The 19,813-nt window shown below is 37.7% G+C and overlaps 3 protein-coding genes across 6 annotated transcripts; all 3 read left to right on the top strand.

The window, feature by feature from the left end:
* Positions 1-385: 385 nt before the first annotated feature.
* LOC120742780 (major histocompatibility complex class I-related gene protein-like) lies at positions 386-4,328 on the top strand. The gene is made up of 4 exons (XM_040046215.1): positions 386-762; positions 1,755-2,057; positions 2,629-2,751; positions 2,963-4,328. Exons 1-4 carry the CDS (start codon positions 702-704, stop codon positions 3,013-3,015), a joined length of 540 nt encoding a protein of 179 aa, XP_039902149.1. The 5' UTR covers positions 386-701; the 3' UTR covers positions 3,016-4,328.
* A 126-nt stretch (positions 4,329-4,454) lies between these two features.
* LOC120742778 (fMet-Leu-Phe receptor-like) lies at positions 4,455-10,037 on the top strand. 3 transcript variants are annotated; one of them, XM_040046213.1, is made up of 3 exons: positions 4,455-5,491; positions 7,334-7,543; positions 8,217-10,037. In XM_040046213.1, exons 2-3 carry the CDS (start codon positions 7,364-7,366, stop codon positions 9,033-9,035), a joined length of 999 nt encoding a protein of 332 aa, XP_039902147.1. In that variant the 5' UTR covers positions 4,455-5,491; positions 7,334-7,363; the 3' UTR covers positions 9,036-10,037. The 3 variants fall into 3 exon arrangements, with proteins under 3 accessions (XP_039902147.1, XP_039902146.1, XP_039902148.1); XM_040046212.1 differs by having other exon boundaries at positions 7,357-7,543; XM_040046214.1 differs by having other exon boundaries at positions 4,455-4,863; positions 7,357-7,543.
* Positions 10,038-10,481: 444 nt separating this feature from the next.
* LOC120742776 (major histocompatibility complex class I-related gene protein-like) lies at positions 10,482-18,555 on the top strand. 2 transcript variants are annotated; one of them, XM_040046210.1, is made up of 7 exons: positions 10,482-10,654; positions 11,724-11,993; positions 12,377-12,655; positions 14,362-14,691; positions 17,526-17,627; positions 17,843-17,866; positions 17,976-18,555. In XM_040046210.1, exons 1-7 carry the CDS (start codon positions 10,570-10,572, stop codon positions 18,020-18,022), a joined length of 1,137 nt encoding a protein of 378 aa, XP_039902144.1. In that variant the 5' UTR covers positions 10,482-10,569; the 3' UTR covers positions 18,023-18,555. The 2 variants fall into 2 exon arrangements, with proteins under 2 accessions (XP_039902144.1, XP_039902143.1); XM_040046209.1 differs by having other exon boundaries at positions 17,843-18,555.
* Positions 18,556-19,813: the final 1,258 nt, after the last annotated feature.

Consider the following 19,813-nt stretch of genomic DNA (forward strand, 5'->3'; position numbering starts at 1 on the left):
CATGTGACGCGCTTTTGCCCGCGCTTTGCCATCCACACCCAAAAAGTAATAATTGTAATACTAGTTTTTTTCATGTTAAATTACAGTTGGGTTATTGCACATAGAATTTGGTATTGCATCATTGCATCATTATATTATATATTATATTGCATCATTATAAATCATAAATATACCTCAATAAAGTTGATGTATGTAAAATTATTTTGTTAATCATTAAATTGTTAAATATTTAAAGTCTTAAGTCATCAAACCTTACAACGTCAATATGATTAAAAACATGACAAAATAATAGACTTGCTGAATTTATATGTGTATTAAAGAATGTCTTGAATACTATTAACCTTAAATTCTTCGTCTTAGAGTTTATATGCAGGATGTCTGTCAGATCAGTCCTGGGTTGACCCAGTTTCCTTTTTCATGTGCCACATAATGTAGAATATTCAGATAGTTCAGTGCAATTTTTGTTTCTCTGTCTTTCTTCAGGTGTCCAGATTTTACAGATAATAAGTGGCTGTGGATGGGATGAAAACACTGGTGAGGTGACAGGTATGATAAAGTAAGGATGGAATGGAGAGGATTTTCTTGAATTTGATGTGAAGACACTGACATGGATTGCACTGAACCCAGAAGCTCTCATTACCAAACAGACCTGGGACACTGACAGGTCTGTACTCAAACACAATGAAAACTTCCTCACTCAGATGTGTCCAACGTGGCTGAAGATGTATGTGGACAGTGGGAACTTCTCCCTGCAGAGAACAGGTAGAATCACATCGTCTTCAAATGGATGTAGTAATGTTCATTTTATGTTGGATTATCTTCATTACAATACAGTTGTTTTTTAAAGAGAAAATGGCAAAACATTTAGGCTGATTTTAACGAGTGGCTTTTGCCTTGGGACTTTTGAGTGGATGCCATTTTTTGTTTGTTATTGTTAAATCATGAAAACTGACATTAACTGAAGCAAGAGAGGCCTGCAGTTCTTTAGATGTTGTTCTGGGTTCTTTTCTTTCATAACCACCTGTCACGGTCTGAGGCTGCAGACCGTGTGGCTTATAAGGACCCAAATGCAGACACTAAAAGAGTAACTAGACCTTTTAACAAAATGTTCACCCTTTATTTTGGGTGCTAAAAAACATGAAAACGTAAACTGGGAAAGTTAAACAATCAGAAACCTGGAGTGCAAGGGAGCATGGAGACACAGGGAAGGATTGCAGATGATCTGACGATGAACACAGGGAAACTCACACAATCTATACACATAGATGACGAGGGTGATGAGGGAAGTGGAAACACACTGGGATGAATAGACATGACACAGGAGGAAGCAAAACTGAACAAAATGAATATGGGACACGAGACTGTCAAAATAAAATGGGAAACAAACTAAGATGCAGACTAGATGCACGGATTAACACTGGGACCCGGGGGGAGGAACAGACATGGGAACATGGAAACAGAAACGGGAGGCAAAACACAAAGACATGTCTAGGACCCAGGGAACAAGGGACAAAAGAGGCTTTTTAAAGCTTTCCAAACTGATAGATATCACATAGGTAATTCAGGATTTAACATGATTTCTCTTTTTTCCTTCAAAAAATTATTTTTAGGAAGTGCAACTATGGTATGAATTTCAAAATCCTTAGTGGCTTCCTCCTTGAGTTATAAGATTCACAAACTTCAAATCAAATTGTGGAGCATTATCCATTTACAAAGATGTATTAAGTCTTTTTTAAATACATCTTTCTCTGCAGTGGTTCCCACAGTGTCTCTCCTCCAGAAGACTCCCTTCGCTCTAGTCACCTGCCACGCTACAGGTTTCTATCCTAATACAGCCATGATGTTCTGGAGGAAGGATGGAGTGGAGATCCAAGACCATGTGGAGAAAGGACAGATTCTCCACAACCATGACGGGACCTTCCAGTTAAGTGTTAACATGAACGCTTCATCAGTGCCATCTGAAGACTGGACGAGCTACAGCTGTGTGTTCCAGTTCTCTGGTGTGGAGGACAACATCATCACCAAACTGAATAAATCAACGATCAGGACCAATTGGGGTAAAATAAAATTAGCAATGATGAAAGTGAGAAACACAGTGCTCTGATGTTTTTGTGCTCTCAGAATAGTAAAAAATATCATTACCGTTTATTGACTGGAGGAAAAGTTAGTCAGGGATGGCCTAATAAGATACAAAGAAAAAAACTGCCACCCTCCCTTAGCCATTATACACTCAGATTTGTGCCATTTTACTGGCTTCATAGATCAAAAGAGGCAGCACCAAATATGTGGATAACGAACCTGAAATTTACATTTAGCAAAAAGTGCCTTTTACAAATCCCTGGGCAGATGATGGGAGAATGTCACTCTTTTTCAATTTCACATTACTGTTATATATTATAATTATACAACTATTATTAGCATTTTTCAGACCTGCTTTGAAGTATGCAGTAAATACTATATACTTGCAAATATATATTATATACATATACTTTTACAGACACACATACTCACATATATGTAGCACCATAGAGATTACAGTATTGCATAAATACTCTGTGTCATAGGAGGAAGGATGTACTGTATATAAATTATGATCTAATTATGTTTTGCTCATGTTTTACTGAGCAGAAAGGCGTGCTGACACGAAGATAACCATCACTGCTGTTGTGGTTGTTCTTGTTCTTCTCATCCTCGTTGCTGCAGTTGGATTTGTTGTTTACAAAAAGAAGAAATGTGAGGGCTCTAAAGGAGGTGAGCTGATGTTTTTACAAAGACTAGAAAACTGAAGCTAGCAGTTCACTAAAGCAGGAAGGAAGTGATAATACAAGACTCAGTTCTTTCTTTGCTCTGAGGTGTCTGTGAAGAAAAACTATATTCATACAGTACCAACTGTTTTCGGTTATTTTGTACATAAAATCCAGTCCAGGATCAGAGGACTAACAGTGTGTTTTGCATTTTACAGCTCCTAACAACCTCTCTGAACTGTCTGAGAGACTGAATCCAGAGACCACATAAACCTGCACACAGAGATTGCTTCACTTTTAAACAGTAAAAATCACAGGAAAAAGTTTCAAAGCAGTGTTTCCACTTCATTGTATTTCAGGTATTTAGATTTTCTGAAATGCCCCAAATTGTTAACATTCTTTTATTCTGTTTATTACTGACATGCCCCCACAGGCAGAGAAGTGCAGGCAGATCAGAAGATATTCAAGTGAACCCGATCTGAGATGTGCTAACCACATAAGTTAAACATAACACTGTAACCACAAACCTAGAAAACCTAATGAACTGCACTTGTCAGTGAGCGGTTAACCAGTAAATTCATTTCTTCTCTCCGTAATCAATTAATTGCTTAGTGTGACAAAGTGGGTGAGAAGACCATTTGTCTATATTCTTAGTTAACATTCTTGTTTTGCTTTAACCATATTTCACATGTAATCTGCAATAGGCAAACATCTACTATCCTGGGTTTGTCTATGTTTTGCACTTTTACAGATTATATAATATAACATCTTGATTTAAATCAATCCCTACAAGTTTAAGTTAACATCATTTATTTCAACTGTTAATTTGTATTGTTTAGAACTTACCTTACCTACCTGTCTTCCAGAAACAAAAGGAGGAAATTTAGTTTTACTTCCTGCTTTATAGCTTCTGGGTTCATCTGAGGTCACAGGAAGAGACTAAGTGCAGAAGGGGAAGAACTCTTATGATTTAATAAAGTTGATTTTAGAGGGTTTATGAAGAAATAGATTTATTGTTGTAATATGTATTGATTACACCACAGAGTTTATGTTGCCAGTAAAGAGGAGTAGTAGAGTTTGATAATAATCATGTTCATCTTACCTACCTACTGAATGGAATAGTCCAGAGGATAAATTGTTTGATTAAGTGGACTATTTAAGCAGAAGAACTCAGGTGTTTCAAGGAAAAAAGGTTCAGGTCAGTGTAGCTGTGCGCAGTTTGACCTTAATTTCCGTTGATTTAAGTTCAGTTATGTTTATTTGAACTGAGGTTATTATAGAGTTGAGTTTCTTTGTAAATATTGTTTGGGTCACAAAATGGTGAATAAATCACTTGCTACACTGGACAGCATCAGTCTCCTGCACTTCTTTGACCGCTTAAGTCAAGTCCTACCACACTTGGAAAAAATAATTCTACTTCTGGGAAGTGTTTGGGGATGACTTTTTCCTGTTCCAACTGTGCACTAAGCAAGGTCTGGTGTGGAAGACATAACTGAGTCCAGACTCAACCCAACAGATCACCTTTGGGATGAGTGCAGACTGAGAGCCAGGCCTTCTGGTCTGACCTCACAAAATATGCTTCTGGTCAAAATATTTTATTTGTTTGAAGGCAGATGAATGATATAGTGTATCTTTCCCTATATGCATATTTGTTTATTACAACAATGGCAGTAAGAAACTGATTTAAATAGCTTTGTATAGGATCATTATCACTTTAGCCATCAAATCATTCTACTGACCTTAAAGGAGAGGTCAGAGGTCAAATATCATATGATACAATAGAGATCAAGTTGTAAGAATTAGAGTTTCTTTTTGTTAATTTTCAAACAGCAAATCATTAAGTTGCACTACAGCGGTGTGGTTGTTGGTCATTCTTAAATCACAGCAAGAAGGTCCAAGGTTCAAATCCAGGTTTTTCCTGTGTGGAGTTTCCACATTGTCCCTGTGACTGTATATTCTGTCTTTCTCCCAAAGGTCATGGTGATTCTAAATTGCCTATAGCAATGAATATTGGTGCAAATGATTGTAATTAGCCCCACAACAGACCAGCCAGGGTGTACCCTGCCTCTCGTCCTATCGCAGTGGGGACAGGCTGCAGCTTCCCACAACTCTGAATTGGGTAAGTGGAAGAAGATGGATGGGTGGTGTCATTTGCTTTCTTTAGCTGCTGATCAACCATTAATCATCAACCACACACACACCAAGGAATATTTTTAGCAACAAAAGAGTAGTTCCCCAAACCTGCACTGCATTAGTGCAAGTATAACCAAACCTCTGAAATAGACAGACCATTTTTAGTTGCACCTTTCTGTGTTAGAAGAGGGGAATTCCACAAGCTTTCTTTGAAACCCTTTTCCTCCATATAATGGAAACGAGTAACTGGTTATCTAAATTTAGCTAATCTATGCAACAAATTCTAATGAATGTTGAATACATACCAAAAACAACACAAGGCCATATGTCTTTTTTCTTCTAAGGGTCAAAGATGTAATCTGCAGAGTCATGTTTGGTGGACAGATGTGAATGTAAGCTTTAATTTGAGTGGCTGAACATAGAACCACAATACAGTGGTGGTTTTCTTCTTCCTTTTCCTGTGTGTGGTTGAAGAAAACTGTGCAGTCCCTGCAGTGCAATATTTATTTCTCCTTTGACTGCTGCAGCTTTACATCTCTGAACAGCAGAAACCGCCTTTGTGCTCATTATCTCGGATCTTTTCTTTTGAAGAGCTGCTGTTTTTGTTTCCACTGGTAAGACTAATAATTTTCAGTTCTTGGCGTAACACTTTCCTGAACATACCTTGTTTTATATCACGTTTTGTTAACATCTTGAGACAGTTTCCTGTAGTTTTGTTTGATGGTTTAATGTGCTCAAAATCATAAATCCATGTATAATAAATATATATCTTTATCTAATCTCATGAAGTTATGATCTTTTATCTTTATATACTCTTCATCATTAATGATAGAATTAAGGTTTCATGGTCATGGGTTAGTTTATCCAATGTTTTGAGTTTTGACTCAGATACCTTTCCTGAAGCAAGCTCAAAGGCAGTGTGTACTTTGAGGGGAATAGTATTAAACTGTGTTTTGTTTTCTTCTTTTTAAACGCACATCAAGGAGTTTGCAGTGCAGTAAAAACGATGCATTTTGGGATTAGCTTGAATGAAAAGCAGATGTGAAATGTAAAATTGAAATCAGAGGTCAAAAGTGACAAAATATTCTAAAGGAACCTATGATGTGATATTTAAAATCCCCATATAACAGTTTTATTTCTTAAACATAGTTAATAAAGTTGGACTTTATTTAACCTTAAAGAAGAGGCCAGAAGTCCAAAGTAGGATGATATGCAGGATCTTACATACACTATATTGCAAAAAGTATTCACTCAACCATCTAAATCGTTGAATTAAGGTGTGCCAATGACATTCAGGGCCACAGGTGTATATAATCAAGCACCAAGGCTTCCAGACTGCATCTACAAACAATTGTTAGAGAATGTGTCACTCTAAGGAGTGAATTCCTGCCTGCTACTGTGATAGTGTGGAAAGTGTTTCCAAGGTCGAACTGCACCATCCAAATTTTACATCACCAAGTGCAATGCAAAGCATCAGATGCAGTGATGTAAACCCACTGCATTACTGCAGATATGAAAAGCTTCTGAAATAGACAGGCCATTTTTAGTTGTACCTGTCTGTGCTAAAAAAGTGAAGATGGAAATTCTACAAGCTTTCTTTGAATCCCCTTTTCCATATAATGGAAGTTATCTAATACATATTTAAAGTCAACTAAGCTATTCAACCATTTCTATTGAATGTTGAATATATATCAAAGTCAACAGGAGTGCACATATATCCTTTTTTTTAAAATAGAAAATGTAAATCTGCAGTCATTCTGGTCTGTCTCATTATATGTCCTTCCATTAGGCCTTATTATCATTTCCTATCATCTGTATGCAGATGATATCCAATTGTACCTTTCTTTTAAACCTTGTGAATTGAATAAATTATCTGCGGCAAGAAATTCACAAAGAAAACAATGCATAAGAAAATTACAGGAAGTGAACAAACAGCTTACTCTAAAAAAGGAAGACACTAAAAACTGTCAAATGTCAAACACAATATGAAATTGTCTAAACAAGCTTCCGACTGTTTAAATTCTTAAACAGTACTTTCTGTATGTTGGCAATAGAGATCAAGTTGTAAGAATAGGATAGGCTGTCTGACTCTATTTCAGACAGCTTATCCATTCTTGTATTTGTATGATGTCAGTGAGACCGGATGTAAATGTGTTCACCTCATGCATGCAGCTCTGAATATAAGTACTTTAGTCCCACCCACTTGTCCAAACCTTTTTGTGTGGACCAGCCAATCAGAGGAAAGGTAGCTAAAAGGTAAATGTACTTGTTCCACACCGAGGATGAACCCAAGGAAGAGGGCAACTATCATCATGAACAAGGACTTTTTAAAAACTGTGAATCATGCACAGCTACTCTAGCAGAGTCCAAGAATTAAGTCAAGTAAAGTAATATTATCTTTTCTTCCTCTCTGTCAGTTAATTGAGGAAATACATGGATGAGTAACATTTTGTCAGTTTTCCTGTTCTCTCTTTCTCAGCCACACCATGTTTCCCAATGACTCTCTGCCCACCAACACAGTCAAGCCTTCCAAAGATGACCAGGAAACTATGGTGGGCATCAGTGCCATTATGGACAATGTCAGTATCATTCTCTATGCACTGACTGTTGTGCTCGGCATCACAGGAAACTCTGTGGTCATCTGGGTGGCTGGATTCAAATTTAAGGTGAATACTTCAGTGGATAATACCTTTCAAATACCTTCTGAGCTTGTTAGTAATCTGTTTAGTGAAGTCTGTGGGGTCATATTTATTTTCTACTGTAAAGACAGTAAATACACTTGGGGTTAAGAAACTGTGACCTTTACTGGTGTAGGAGACAGGTGTAGGTGGTTTCACAACATATGCCTGGGATGTGATAGCTATGGTGTGTGTGTTGAGTGAGCAATGCATATAAATATAAACCTCTTTCACCTACTGGGAGGTGGTTATCACCACATTCATTTCACACAGATGAACAGAATTAGTAATGGATGGTGTTTCCAAGGTGAAATGCCAACAAAACTCCCCACACTCTGAAGTGTGACACATAAATTAGAAGACTGTTTTGAACTTAATTTCTGTTATGATGTTTCTATTTCAAGAGCGATGTGATTAAGTTTATCAAGTTAAGTTAAGTTTATGTACAAAAGGCACTTGTTTAGCGTTTGGACTAGTTTAAGACGACTGAGCCTGAAATAAGGTAGAGGATTATGTTTAGTAGCAACATTTATATAAATAGGACCTCATAATAGCTGATAAAATCCCATTCTGGTTACTGTTTCACGTAAATATTACCTTTCATGTTTGTTTTTCCTTTCTTCACTTTTCCATCGTGTTTTATTTTCTTCTTCATCCACAGCCAAAGGTCACCAACGTGTGGCTGGTGAATCTGGCGATAGCAGACCTGATCTTCTGCTTCACACGAGTTTTTTCTCTCACTAAGAAGCTCTTCTTTGAGCACTGGCCTTTTGGCCTCTTCGTCTGCAAGTTCGATGCCTTCTTCAAATACACCAACATGTTCTGCTCTGTCTTTTTGCTGGCTGTGATCAGTCTGGATCGAGTGCTTTGTGTCTGTCAACCTGTTCTCACAAAGCGTCGTCGCACCCTGTGGGCAGCGAGGGTGGTGGCGGTCTGTATCTGGATCGCAGCGATCCTCTTCAGCATTCCTTACTTCATCCATCGCCAAGTCTATCTGGGCAAGAAGAACCTGAGTACGTGCTCTCTTCATCCAAAAGAGAAGGCAGAGGGGTACAACAGCACCAAAGTTGCTCTCTACTCCATCCGCTTCCTGTGCGGCTTCATAATTCCCTTTATGGTGATTCTGGTCTGTTATATCTTGGCCGCTGTGGGAATCCGACGCACCCGCCTGTCAGGGAAGACCCGCCCTCTACGTATACTAGCATGTTTGGTGATTGCCTTCTTCCTGTGCTGGGCGCCTTACCACTGCCTCTTACTGGTGAAGATGGTGGACAGTAAATACGCTCTGTTCAAAATCTGGTTCCCTGTAGCAAAGGGTATTGCCTACTTCAACAGCTGTGTGAACCCACTGTTATACTTCTGCATGGGGCTAAAAGTCAGTGAGGGATTTAGACAGAGTCTGATAAGAATTTATAAAAGAGGCCTGGCAGATGACATAGACGGCCAGATGACTCATTCCACTGATCACTCTTTGGATTAAAGCTCAGGGTTGAAACACAGCAGTCTTGTAGTGGTAGGAAAGAGTCAGACAGCACTGACTAAAATTTAAGTTTCTTCCAGTGATCCTGAAGTTCAGAAGAGCTACAACAAATCAACAAAAGAATACCTGAAACACAAAAGTACTACAGTGTTCAAAATCCAGATCTCAACACAAATGATGTCTACAGGGCAGTCAACAACATAGTTATTGGACTAATGTAGGACTACTATCAGCAACCAACCTAGTAATGTCATATTCTGTTTTCTAACAAGATGGCACTGCCCATGCTCTAAAAACTGTATTTTAAATCACAGCCTCACAAAAAGTATTAAATTTGTGACATTTTGGGGGGACAAGGCTCCGTGGTGTAAATTAGGCTAGGTAGTGTTTTACGTCCACTTTAATGCACATCAAATGTCAAGTGAATAATCTCTTTCTCCTTTGGGTGGGCATGTCTGAAAACAATCACTGAAATTTGTTTTTTGTTATTATTATTATTGTTTATTGTTGCGCTGATACTTTTTTTTCCCATATCGGTTGTTATGGCTGTTCCTGCTGTAAAGTGAATTCAAGTTTTCCTTCATTTTATCCTACTGTCACCAAGTGCTTGGTCATAGGGGGGCGTCTGACTGTTGGTTTTCTCTGTGTTATTGTAGAGCTTTTACCTAAAGCACCTTCAGGTGCTCTGATTTTGCACTGAGGGACTAAGTGCTTCTTGCTTTTCGGAACACAAATCGTGTGTAATATTTTGTAATCTTTTTTTGAGTAAAGATAATACTGTTTCAACGATGGATGTGTATTCTGATCCAGTGAGAAAAAGACACTTTAATTCACTCAAATAGCAAAGAATACTTAGATAATATCTATAGGAAAGCACCAGACACCCAGACAACATTCAAGACATAACATTCTCGATTAATATTAATTTTAAAATTCTGTTGCAGCATATTTCCATTATCTTCTTTGTCTGCTGTAATTTTCCAAATGTTTTTTTATTAACTTTTTAACTCTCTGAGACTTTATTTTCTATTTTTGTACCATATGCTCTTCCGTTAAGGCTCTTGTCATCAAGAGAGTTAAAAACAATTTTTTTTAAAAATAGGAAATGCTCACAGTGGCTGTGATTGAGTCCTGAGTACTTTTAAAAAAAAAATTTAAGCCTTTATTTATCAACTAAAAACTGGCCATTGCTACATCAAGCGATAAAAAGGGCAGAAAAGACTGAGCGCACAGATAACACTACTACAGGGAGGAAAACAGAATAGCAATGAATAAATGATATAAAGAAATTCTTTTAATTATTATATGTATATTATTATAGTAATCATAGTAAGTTGCACAAGAGGCCTACTGTGTCCTTTTATGCATTTCCGGCTTCCTTGTCGCTACCATTTCTCCCTTCGCCTGCTCGTGCTTTGGGAGTGGTTTCGGCAGACAGGCTGGTACAGGTAAACGCTGGAGACGGCATCGGCTGTTTTCATAATCTCTGCAGAAGTTTAAATAAGGACTTATTTCCGGTTTATACTTCTGCAACATGAGCAATGATCGTTCTAAAATTAAGGATAAAGGAAAGATGAAGATACTTTTGTTGCTTCAGTTATGCTGTGATTTATTGGCAGGTAAGAAACGGCGATTTTAACAAAATCACATATTTCCTCAGCAGAGGATCTTGCGTTTAAAACTTGCAGCGAATTCTGTAAACACATGGCGCTTCTGAAATTCTGACCATAACCTGCTCCAAGTTAACATTGTGATTTAGACAGGTAGAAAGAGAGCTACTTTAGTGAACTCGGACAAACCTGAAGTTTTTACCCCGGTGTTGTGCCAAAAAGTGATCGCCTGCCAAAAACGGATTGTTCGTATTTAAATTACTATAAATATCGTGTTGCTCTATACCATGTGAAACAAATGTATCCCTCATGAATGATATCAAGTTATCTTGAGGCACAGACAATATTCCCGTAAGAAAGTAGAAGCCGCAATCAGTTTTTGGCAGTGACTTTTATATAGCCTTTATTTATGCAGTTAAAAAAATCTCGTTGACATTAAAATCTGTCCAAGAAGACATCAGAAATATAACAATGACAATAATTCCGTAAACATATTTTAAGTGGACAAAAAGGACCGGGTTGGTTATAATGTAAGTACAATTGTACACGGTAATTAAAAAACAGATCTTTTCATATATTTTATAAATAACCCCTTTGTAAACCCTGTTCACCGAAGTCTATTTACCAACAAACGTAAAGATATTACACATTAAAAAAGCACACGGAAACGTTGGAAATCAGTTTTTCGCATCAGGCGATTTTTGGCACAACACCAGAACTGAGTTTTAGTTCCAGTTTTTTATAAGTGTTTAAAAACGTTTTGGCGTACACAGCTTTAAAAGTACATATTTAGAATATATTCTTGGAAGTTTCATGTCAGAAATAGCTTATTAAAGCATCTTTACAACAAAGTTTCTAATTCGTTTACTTTGGATAGATGCTGATATTGACACGTGCAAAGCAGATCAGCGATACTGGTCCTGTGCCCACATGTTTTTATCAAAATAAAGGTTACACAGTATTGCTGTAAATGAGAATACTCCTATAGCTGGGTCATAATGAATGCATCATATTTCTGATGATGTTTGTATATTTTGTGCTTAATTCCTTAATATTATAAACACTGTTTGTCCTGCAGTGAAACACTCACTGAAGTATTTTGTCTGTGGATCTTCTGGACTCCCAAATGTTCCGGAGTTTATTGCTGTAATGGTGTTTGACGGCATTCAGACAGGTTATTGTGACAGCAGCAATAAGACATTAAAACCACAACTGGACTGGGCAAAGAAAATATTACAAACTAATCCTGAGCAGCTGGAGTGGTACACGCAGAAGTGTTTCGAGGATCAGCCAAATGTCTTCAGAGGCCACATTTTTAGATGGAAGCAGCGTTTCAACCAAAGTGGAGGTGCAGTATTTTCTGTTACGCCTGATCTCAAATCCTGATAAATCATATACTTGATCAATACTGAGTGGTTTAAAATGTGCATTTTGCAATACTTTATCTATTAAACATAAGTAGGTTCGTTTTTGCTTTAAAATTTTGAATATACTAAGTTTTTCTGCTTTTTAGTGTTTGCAAGAGATTAAATATTTATCAGACGACTCCTGCATTGAATCAGTTTTTGACACTTGAATAATATAAAACACATTACGTTATTATTAAAACACTGACAGACTCAGAGTTATGTTCAAGACCTGAATAAGGAACATTACATAAACCTCTGAAAATAACCGCACACAGTTTACACTCTTCATCGTCCTTTGCCATCTCTGTTATTTTTCTCTCAGGTGTTCACATCATACAGAGGATAAGTGGATGTGAATGGGATGAAAACACTGACAGTGTGACCGGAGTGTTGAAGTATGGCTATAATGGAGAAGGCTTTCTTGAATTTGACATGAAGACACTGACGTGGATCGCACTGAAACCAGAGGCTGACATGATCAAACTGAAATGGGATGCTGATCGGGTCAGAATAATAAAGAACAAAGACTTTCTCACTAAGATCTGTGCAGAGTGGCTGAAGATGTATGTGGACAATGGGAAAAGATCCCTGCACAGGACAGGTAGAATCGCACAAGTCACAGTTCCATAGAATCACTTTGTTTATTTTATATTATTATATTTATTATTATTATTATTATTTTTTTTTTTTTTTTTTTTTTTAAAGCAGAATATTTAGGCTGAGTTTTATTTACTGATTCAGAAGGTAACTCTAAAGGCTGGAATCACACAAAGCTAAGCTGCAACAACATTTTATTGATAATTGCAGTTCAACATTTTCATCAGTAACATCTTCAAACAAGATTTATAAATGACAGAAAAAACTCAAAATTTCCTAATCAGTCCTGCTAGCGAAGTTATGAAAAATAAGCAAACAAGTCCAGGTGACCGCCTTCTGCACTGGGAATAAGAAGAGAAAGATGAGCTCACCAGTGTTTCCAACTGCCTTCAATACGGAGGAATGCAAAAATTTACAATTTAATTTTGGTAAATTTGAGTGCAAAGTTGAAAAGTTCACTTTTTGCTCAAAAATGTAAAAAAATATAATGCCATGCACCTTTATAGTTATACATTAAATCCATGGACACCTGCTATAGCAGCTTTATCCTTTTTTCTACACACTTGTACATTCATAATAGATAATTGGTTATTTGCACGAGCAGAGATTCAAAGCAGAGAGGATTAAAACCCAAACACTAAAGAGAAGTGAACTAATAAAACATGAGCTTTGAAAATTGATAAGAACAAGCAGTGTAACTTAGCAAAGTCCACACAGGTGCTGACAATTGTCAGAAAGAAAGTGACAATTGTCAGAAGAAGAGACAAACCTGTCTCATCTCTCCTCCTCTCCTATGCTTTGAACTTAGACATCCTTGTACTGAGATGGATTTCTAGTTTGCAGGCAGGACAAAGAGGCACAAGTTAGAGAAATGAACAAACCCTCAAGAACAGTAATTTTCAAAATAAAACAGGAAGTGAAAACAAGGAATACAAGGATGCCAGCACATAGACAAACTGCAGCTATAACAAATACTGTGGATATACAGACAGATAGCTATTTCATTTTGCATTGTATTTATTTTGTAAGTATTTTTTTTAACTTGCATAATAACAACAATTTTTAACAACTGTGTTTTAGGCTTCTTTGCCCTTGCTTTTGTAAACCAAAGAAACACGGAAACATTTCTGTGACCTAATTTACATTTTTTTAAATGATTACTTTTTACTTTTACGTTAGTAAAAAAATACAGTCAACAGGTGATTTTGCATAATGTAATAACATCTTTCATGGAGTTGTTCCATAGCTTATTCGGTGTTTTCCAGCAGTTCTAATGGTTGTGCTCATTCACCAACCCCCCCCCCCCCCCCCCCCCCCCCCCCCCCCCCCCCCCCCCCCCCCCCCCTTTTTTTTTTTTAGCTTCACGCGCTGTGTGAGAACTTTATATGAATGTTGTATTGTTTTGGTTGAAATAAATATTTACATGAGCGGAACTAATGATTCTTTTTATTTAGTTACTTTCTCTAGTGAGCATTTAGCTTTATGTGGTCCCAGTGACCATATATCACTGTGGTTTGGTACATTTGGCTTAAAAGTATGTCATAATGCAGCTGCTAGAAAGCTGGAGACGGGCTTGAATGGCTTGCCTTATATGTTCCAATATGTTCCTATTTAATTTTCTTGTCTTGTTTCCTTTCCTTCTCTGCTTTATTGACTTTACTTCTTTCATCCATTCTCAATCTCTCTCTTTCCCATCATCCCTCTGTCCAGTTCTTCCCTCAGTATCGCTCCTCCAGAAAACTCCCTCCTCTCCAGTCAGCTGCTACGCTGCAGGTTTCTATCTTGACAAAGCCGTGATGTTCTGGAGAAAAGATGGAGATGAGATTCATGATGGTGTGGAAAAAGGAGATATCCTCCCAAACGATGATGGCACCTTCCAAATTACTGTTGATCTGAATGTTTCATCAGTCAAACCTGAAGACTGGTGGAGATACGAGTGTGTGTTTCAGTTCTTGAGTGGTGAGAACATCATCGTCACCAAACTGAAGCAAATAATGATCAGAACCAACTGGAGAGAAAACATACTTAGGACTGGCAGAGGTGAGTGAAGCTCATTTGATTCATTTGCTGATATTGTGGATTGGCTAACGTGATGCTTGAATGTTTTGTCCTGAAGAATAGCCATTACTATGGGAATAACTAATGGGGGTCATCACAGAAGGAAAAAAAAAGTTATTTTAATATTTTTTCACTGGTTAAATGCAATCCATTACTGCTCTTAACCTTCTTAAGAAAATATTTTTCAGAATTTGTTTAGACCATGTAAATGACAGTGATTTTTGGAATTTTATATTTCAATTTTTTCCCAAAATGTCTATTTTTTATTATAATTTATAATAAAAAAATGTCTATAATCCACAAATACGGATTTGGGTATATAATGACTGGGTATTGTGTTAGAAACAAAGGTACAACAAAGGTATACAACACTGCTGACTCTGAATTCAGAAACACCTCGACTTCACCTAACACCTAACTTCAGAGCTGGGCCCTAATGTATGGCCCCGACTTTGGAACACAGGGCATGCTGCTAATGAGACGCTGGATAACAATAATGTCTCAGAGACATAATGTCTCAACTGACTGGCTCCAGGTGAGCATGGAGCCAGTTAGTTGTATTAGTTACTTCATCCTACAGGCATTGCCATACACCAGGAGGAACCCAGGATTCACTGCAGTAGTGTAGGGTCTGACAAACAGGGAGGCAAACAACATGGATATGCCTCCCCAGACCTGCACAGATCCACCAACAAACTGGCCACGAGGACAGTATTACAGACAGCATAATGTTCTCCACAGCTTCTCCAGACCCTTTCATGTCTGACACATTTGCTCAGAGTCAGCCTGTTCTCATTTGTCAAAATCACAGGGTGGACCTACTGATTCTGGTATTCTGGTAAATGCCATTCAGGCTCTGCAGTGCCGCACAGTGAGCACAGGACCCATTAGAGGATGTTAGACCCTTATAAAGTCCCCACGAAGTCTCTTTGTGATGTTTGGTCACAGACATTCACACCAGTGGACTGAAATGGTAAATGGACTGATTCTTATATAGTGCTTTTCTACTCTCCCAGAGTACTGAAAGCTGTATACATTCACCCATTCCCTTCTAAACACAAGTGCAAATTAAACTACATTCACACACATTCACACTCCGATGAACGCAACTTGGGGTTAGTATCTTGCCCAAGGATATTTGGCATGCAGACTGGGGAAGCCAAGGATTGAACCACCAACCTTCTGATCAGTAGCTGATCTGCCCCATGAGCCACAGCTGCCTGCTGGAGGTTATTTTATAGGGCTCATCCTGCTTCTCTTTGTACAAAGCTAATGATGCAAAAACAAAAACATGCAAATGTACATGCAGTGTGGTTTTTTTTGTTTGTTTGTTTTTTATCTGTCAGAAGGTTCAATAAAGTCAAAGGAGCTTGCAAAGAAGAGCGACCATCTTTGAACAGAGGCAGTGGTTTACGACACCAACTGTCTGCCATCTTTAATCCAGTTTTGAGATCCCTCCCCAGACGCCTTAACGCCCACTCACATCAAATTCAAAATTCAAATTCAAATTCAAATTTTATTTGTCACGTACACAGTCATACAGTCATACATCCTGGGCCATCTGACCTCAGGAATTCGCATGATACGGTGGGGCCAGGTTTCACAATGAGCTCACCCAAAACCCTGGCTGATTGGGACCCACACCCATTTTCACACCCTGGCTCAGGCGATTAGAGGATTTCTTTGGGGGGATTCTCCCACTAGGTTTAATCCTGGGACTCCCCACCATTTGACCTTAGAACTGAAGAGGCTTCTCGGATGAGAGGTGAAACGTCTTCAAGCAACTTAAAGAAGTCCAGACGCTTTTCTTTGCAAGCTCCTTTGACGACGATGACCTGGATGACTGAGAACCTTCACAGACAAGGTTCAATAAACACTTCAATTAATGGATCAGGCTTTACATGTTTACAAACATATCCCTGTAGAGCTCTCCTGGAGTAACTGACTAGCAGGCTGGTAAAACTGTTATTCCAGCTTATGTGTGTGGGGGGCATTGATGTGCATGCAACTTCAAAAAGCTGTGAGTTAACTTTCAAAAGGTTCTGTATTTTTGTATAATATCACTACTGATTTTCCTAAGTTCGGCCTCTGACCTGCCCTCCTTACAATAATAATTAAAAAGACTAAAACTGAAACACAACATTTTCAAACAATAAAAACTCTGCAAACGTAATGAAACTGAACAGAGTTAATAAATAAACAAAAATGGAAACTAATTAGAAAATACAAAACTAATAACTCTGGTAGCATCCAGGTGTTGCCTCATTCTGCCAGCAGTGAGGCTGACCCTAGCTGAATGCAAAAACTTGGATAAGGAGGAAACACTCCTGTTTGCCCCTCTATGGCACCTGTTGTTCATTTCATTACCATCAAAGCAGCTGAAACTGAATAACACCCATCTCCGCTGCTTAAATGACCACATCAGAGGGTCAGAGGGCCCGGTGGCGCCAGTGTCCGGCAGCCTCGCTTCTGTCAGTGCGCCCCAGGGCAGCTGTGGCTACAATGTAGCTGCCACCACCAGTGTGTTGATGTGTGAATGGGTGAATGACTGAATGTAGTGTAAAGCGCTTTGGGGTCCTTAGGGACTGAGTAAAGCGCTATACAAATACAGGCCATTTACCAATTTACATCAATATCTCAGAAGTTTAACTGACTTGATGCTCTGATTAAAAAATGTTCACTTCCCTTCAACAATTAAGCCTGTGAATTATAGATTAACCAGATGAATACTGCAGGATGGGTGGATTTTCTTTCTATTCTAACATCTTTCATTTTATCCTGTTTATTTGATTTTTTTATTTGTTTTTTATGAGCAGAGGACCCCTCTGATATGACAGTTCCCATCATTCCTGCAGTAGTTGTTTTTGTTCTCATCATCGTTGCTGCTGCTGGATTTGCTGTTTACAAAAAGAAGAAAGGTGAGAGATTCAGAAGCAACAGTGCGAAGCTCAGTTACATTATTTCTGTATTACTGTCGATATTAAACATGGTTATCGTGAATTTATGTATGACTCTGAATTCAGAAACACCTCAACTTCACCTAACACCTAACTTCAGAGCTGGGCCCTAATGTATGGCCCCGACTTTGGAACACAGGGCATGCTGCATGTGGGATTGTTTTTTTGTTTTTCAGTTTCAGAGAGGCGACCTACATCATGTAAGTACGACTTTATTGTTTGTTATTTGTATTTTCCGCTTTGGTCTGACAGTTTGGATTTAAAACATTATTTGTGTAACCGATATATTTTTTTCTTTGGCTTTAACAGCTCCTGACAACAATGTTGAACAGATTCAACTGAATCAGGTTAAATAGACAAACGCAGGACTCTGCACTCTCCAGTTAAATAAGAATAAAGTTGTTTTTTTAAATTTTGTTATATGAACTTGACTTTTGTTTACTTTTTAATTGTTTTATTTAAAAAAAAGAAGTTCAAATGTTTACAATACATTTAGGCATTTTCATTTTTGTCTACGAGTCTCTGTATCATTACAGCTAAAACTGTTTTGTTCTGTTCTAAGCTTTTGTAGGGACAACAAATTTGTTAGAGTGGTGCTGTCTTTCTATTTCTGTTTCTTTAGAACCTCCGCTTCATTTTCTATTGATTGTTGTGTTTTAAATGTGAGATTCTGTGTCATGTGATACCAGTGATATGTTTCTCAGAAGATTTTGATTTATCAAAACTGTTAAAGCTGCTCTCTATGTTTGAGTGCAGTCAGTGAAAAGAAATCCACAAAAAGAGATTTTTGTGTGTAGTTTCATATATTGTCCTCTGTTTTTATTATATTTGATTTAAGTTTTGTTATTAAATATGTTTTGTCATATTAAAGTTATCCGTTTAAGCTTCAGTCTGTTTAACTTTCTGGACGTTTTGTTTGTTTGAATGTTTGTTTGTGTTTCATGGAAAAAAGAAAAAAAGAATCTCATATTTTATTTAGATTTTTTGGAATTGATTTTCTCAGCTACATAAACAGGATCTATCTTATGTGTTATAATTATTGATGTCAAAATAAAATCAAAATAAGTAAAGTCCAACAGAGGGAAGAGTGTGCCGTTCTTACAATTATAGATGATTTATTTTCTCAAACTTCTCAAGAAGCGGCAACAACATCTGTAAATTATGGAGACTGCAATGTGTCATTCATTCTGTTGGTCCCTAATGTGCATACTGGGGTAATATTTAGGAAGAAAAGTGAAAAATAAAATCAATTAATAGAAAACGAAATACTATATTTACAAGGTCACACAATATTAGAATATCAGTTACTCAATATGCCAATAATTTTTCAAAGACAAAAATTATAATCCAGTTGGCTGGAAACAAATATTAATAAATAACATGATTAATAATTATTACATAAATTATACAGTGAATAAAAAAATAAATGAAAGAACTAGTTGCCTTCGTTTGATAAAGCTGCATGTTAAACGTACGGAAAGAGTTCAGGGCTACCGGCAGAGCCCGCGGGCACGTCGCTGCAGCCCCCTCTGGCTTCAGCTCCGTGGCTGCTCTGTGACCCCACGTCTGGGGCTCTCCTCAGTTCTTTCCAGGAGGGTGGCACAGTGGTCCTCCTTGGGCACTTGTGCTGTGGGGGCCTCTGGATGTCTGGGGCCTGAATCTCCTCATGCCTGCTTCATGCCCTGGGGGACGGAGCTGTGTCCTGCGTGCTGCACAATAATATTCAATATTTAAGTATTTACTGTTACATTTATTTAGGTTATTGCAACAATATTGTGTGTATTGTGTTGTTCTATTTTCGGTTGTTTTCTCTTTCTTTTTCCTCTCTCAACACTGTCCCTCTCTCCCTCTGTTTTTTTCCCTCCCTCTCTTTCTTTCTTTCTCCCTTTCCTATCCCCCAGTCGTGTCTTTCCTGTCTGTAATATTTTAATTAATATTCATTTAAAAAAAGAGTTCAGGGTTTAGTTCTGTACATCACTGAAGCACATTTGTTTGTTTACCCAAGACCCAGAAAAAACACAACTCTCAGTAGGTCCTCATGCAGTGAACAGTCTCACTGAGGGAACTATGATTATACTTCATTCTTTATTAATATTTTTATTAAGCTGTTAAAATTATATTTCAGTCTTTCAGAGGACTGAAACTTT

This window comes from Simochromis diagramma, unplaced genomic scaffold, assembly GCF_900408965.1.
Source record: "Simochromis diagramma unplaced genomic scaffold, fSimDia1.1 OVJJ01000139.1, whole genome shotgun sequence".
Lineage (NCBI taxonomy): Eukaryota > Metazoa > Chordata > Actinopteri > Cichliformes > Cichlidae > Simochromis > Simochromis diagramma.

Coding starts and splice junctions, on each gene's coding strand:
- LOC120742776 (XM_040046209.1), top strand. CDS start 10,570: ATGAGCAATGATCGTTCTAAAATTAAGGATAAAGGAAAGATGAAGATA. Junction 11,994..12,376: donor GCGTTTCAACCAAAGTGGAG/GTGCAGTATTTT, acceptor TTTTTCTCTCAG/GTGTTCACATCATACAGAGG. Junction 12,656..14,361: donor AAGATCCCTGCACAGGACAG/GTAGAATCGCAC, acceptor CCCTCTGTCCAG/TTCTTCCCTCAGTATCGCTC.
- LOC120742778 (XM_040046213.1), top strand. CDS start 7,364: ATGTTTCCCAATGACTCTCTGCCCACCAACACAGTCAAGCCTTCCAAA. Junction 7,544..8,216: donor TGGCTGGATTCAAATTTAAG/GTGAATACTTCA, acceptor CTTCATCCACAG/CCAAAGGTCACCAACGTGTG.
- LOC120742780 (XM_040046215.1), top strand. CDS start 702: ATGTGTCCAACGTGGCTGAAGATGTATGTGGACAGTGGGAACTTCTCC. Junction 763..1,754: donor CTTCTCCCTGCAGAGAACAG/GTAGAATCACAT, acceptor CTTTCTCTGCAG/TGGTTCCCACAGTGTCTCTC. Junction 2,058..2,628: donor AACGATCAGGACCAATTGGG/GTAAAATAAAAT, acceptor TTTACTGAGCAG/AAAGGCGTGCTGACACGAAG.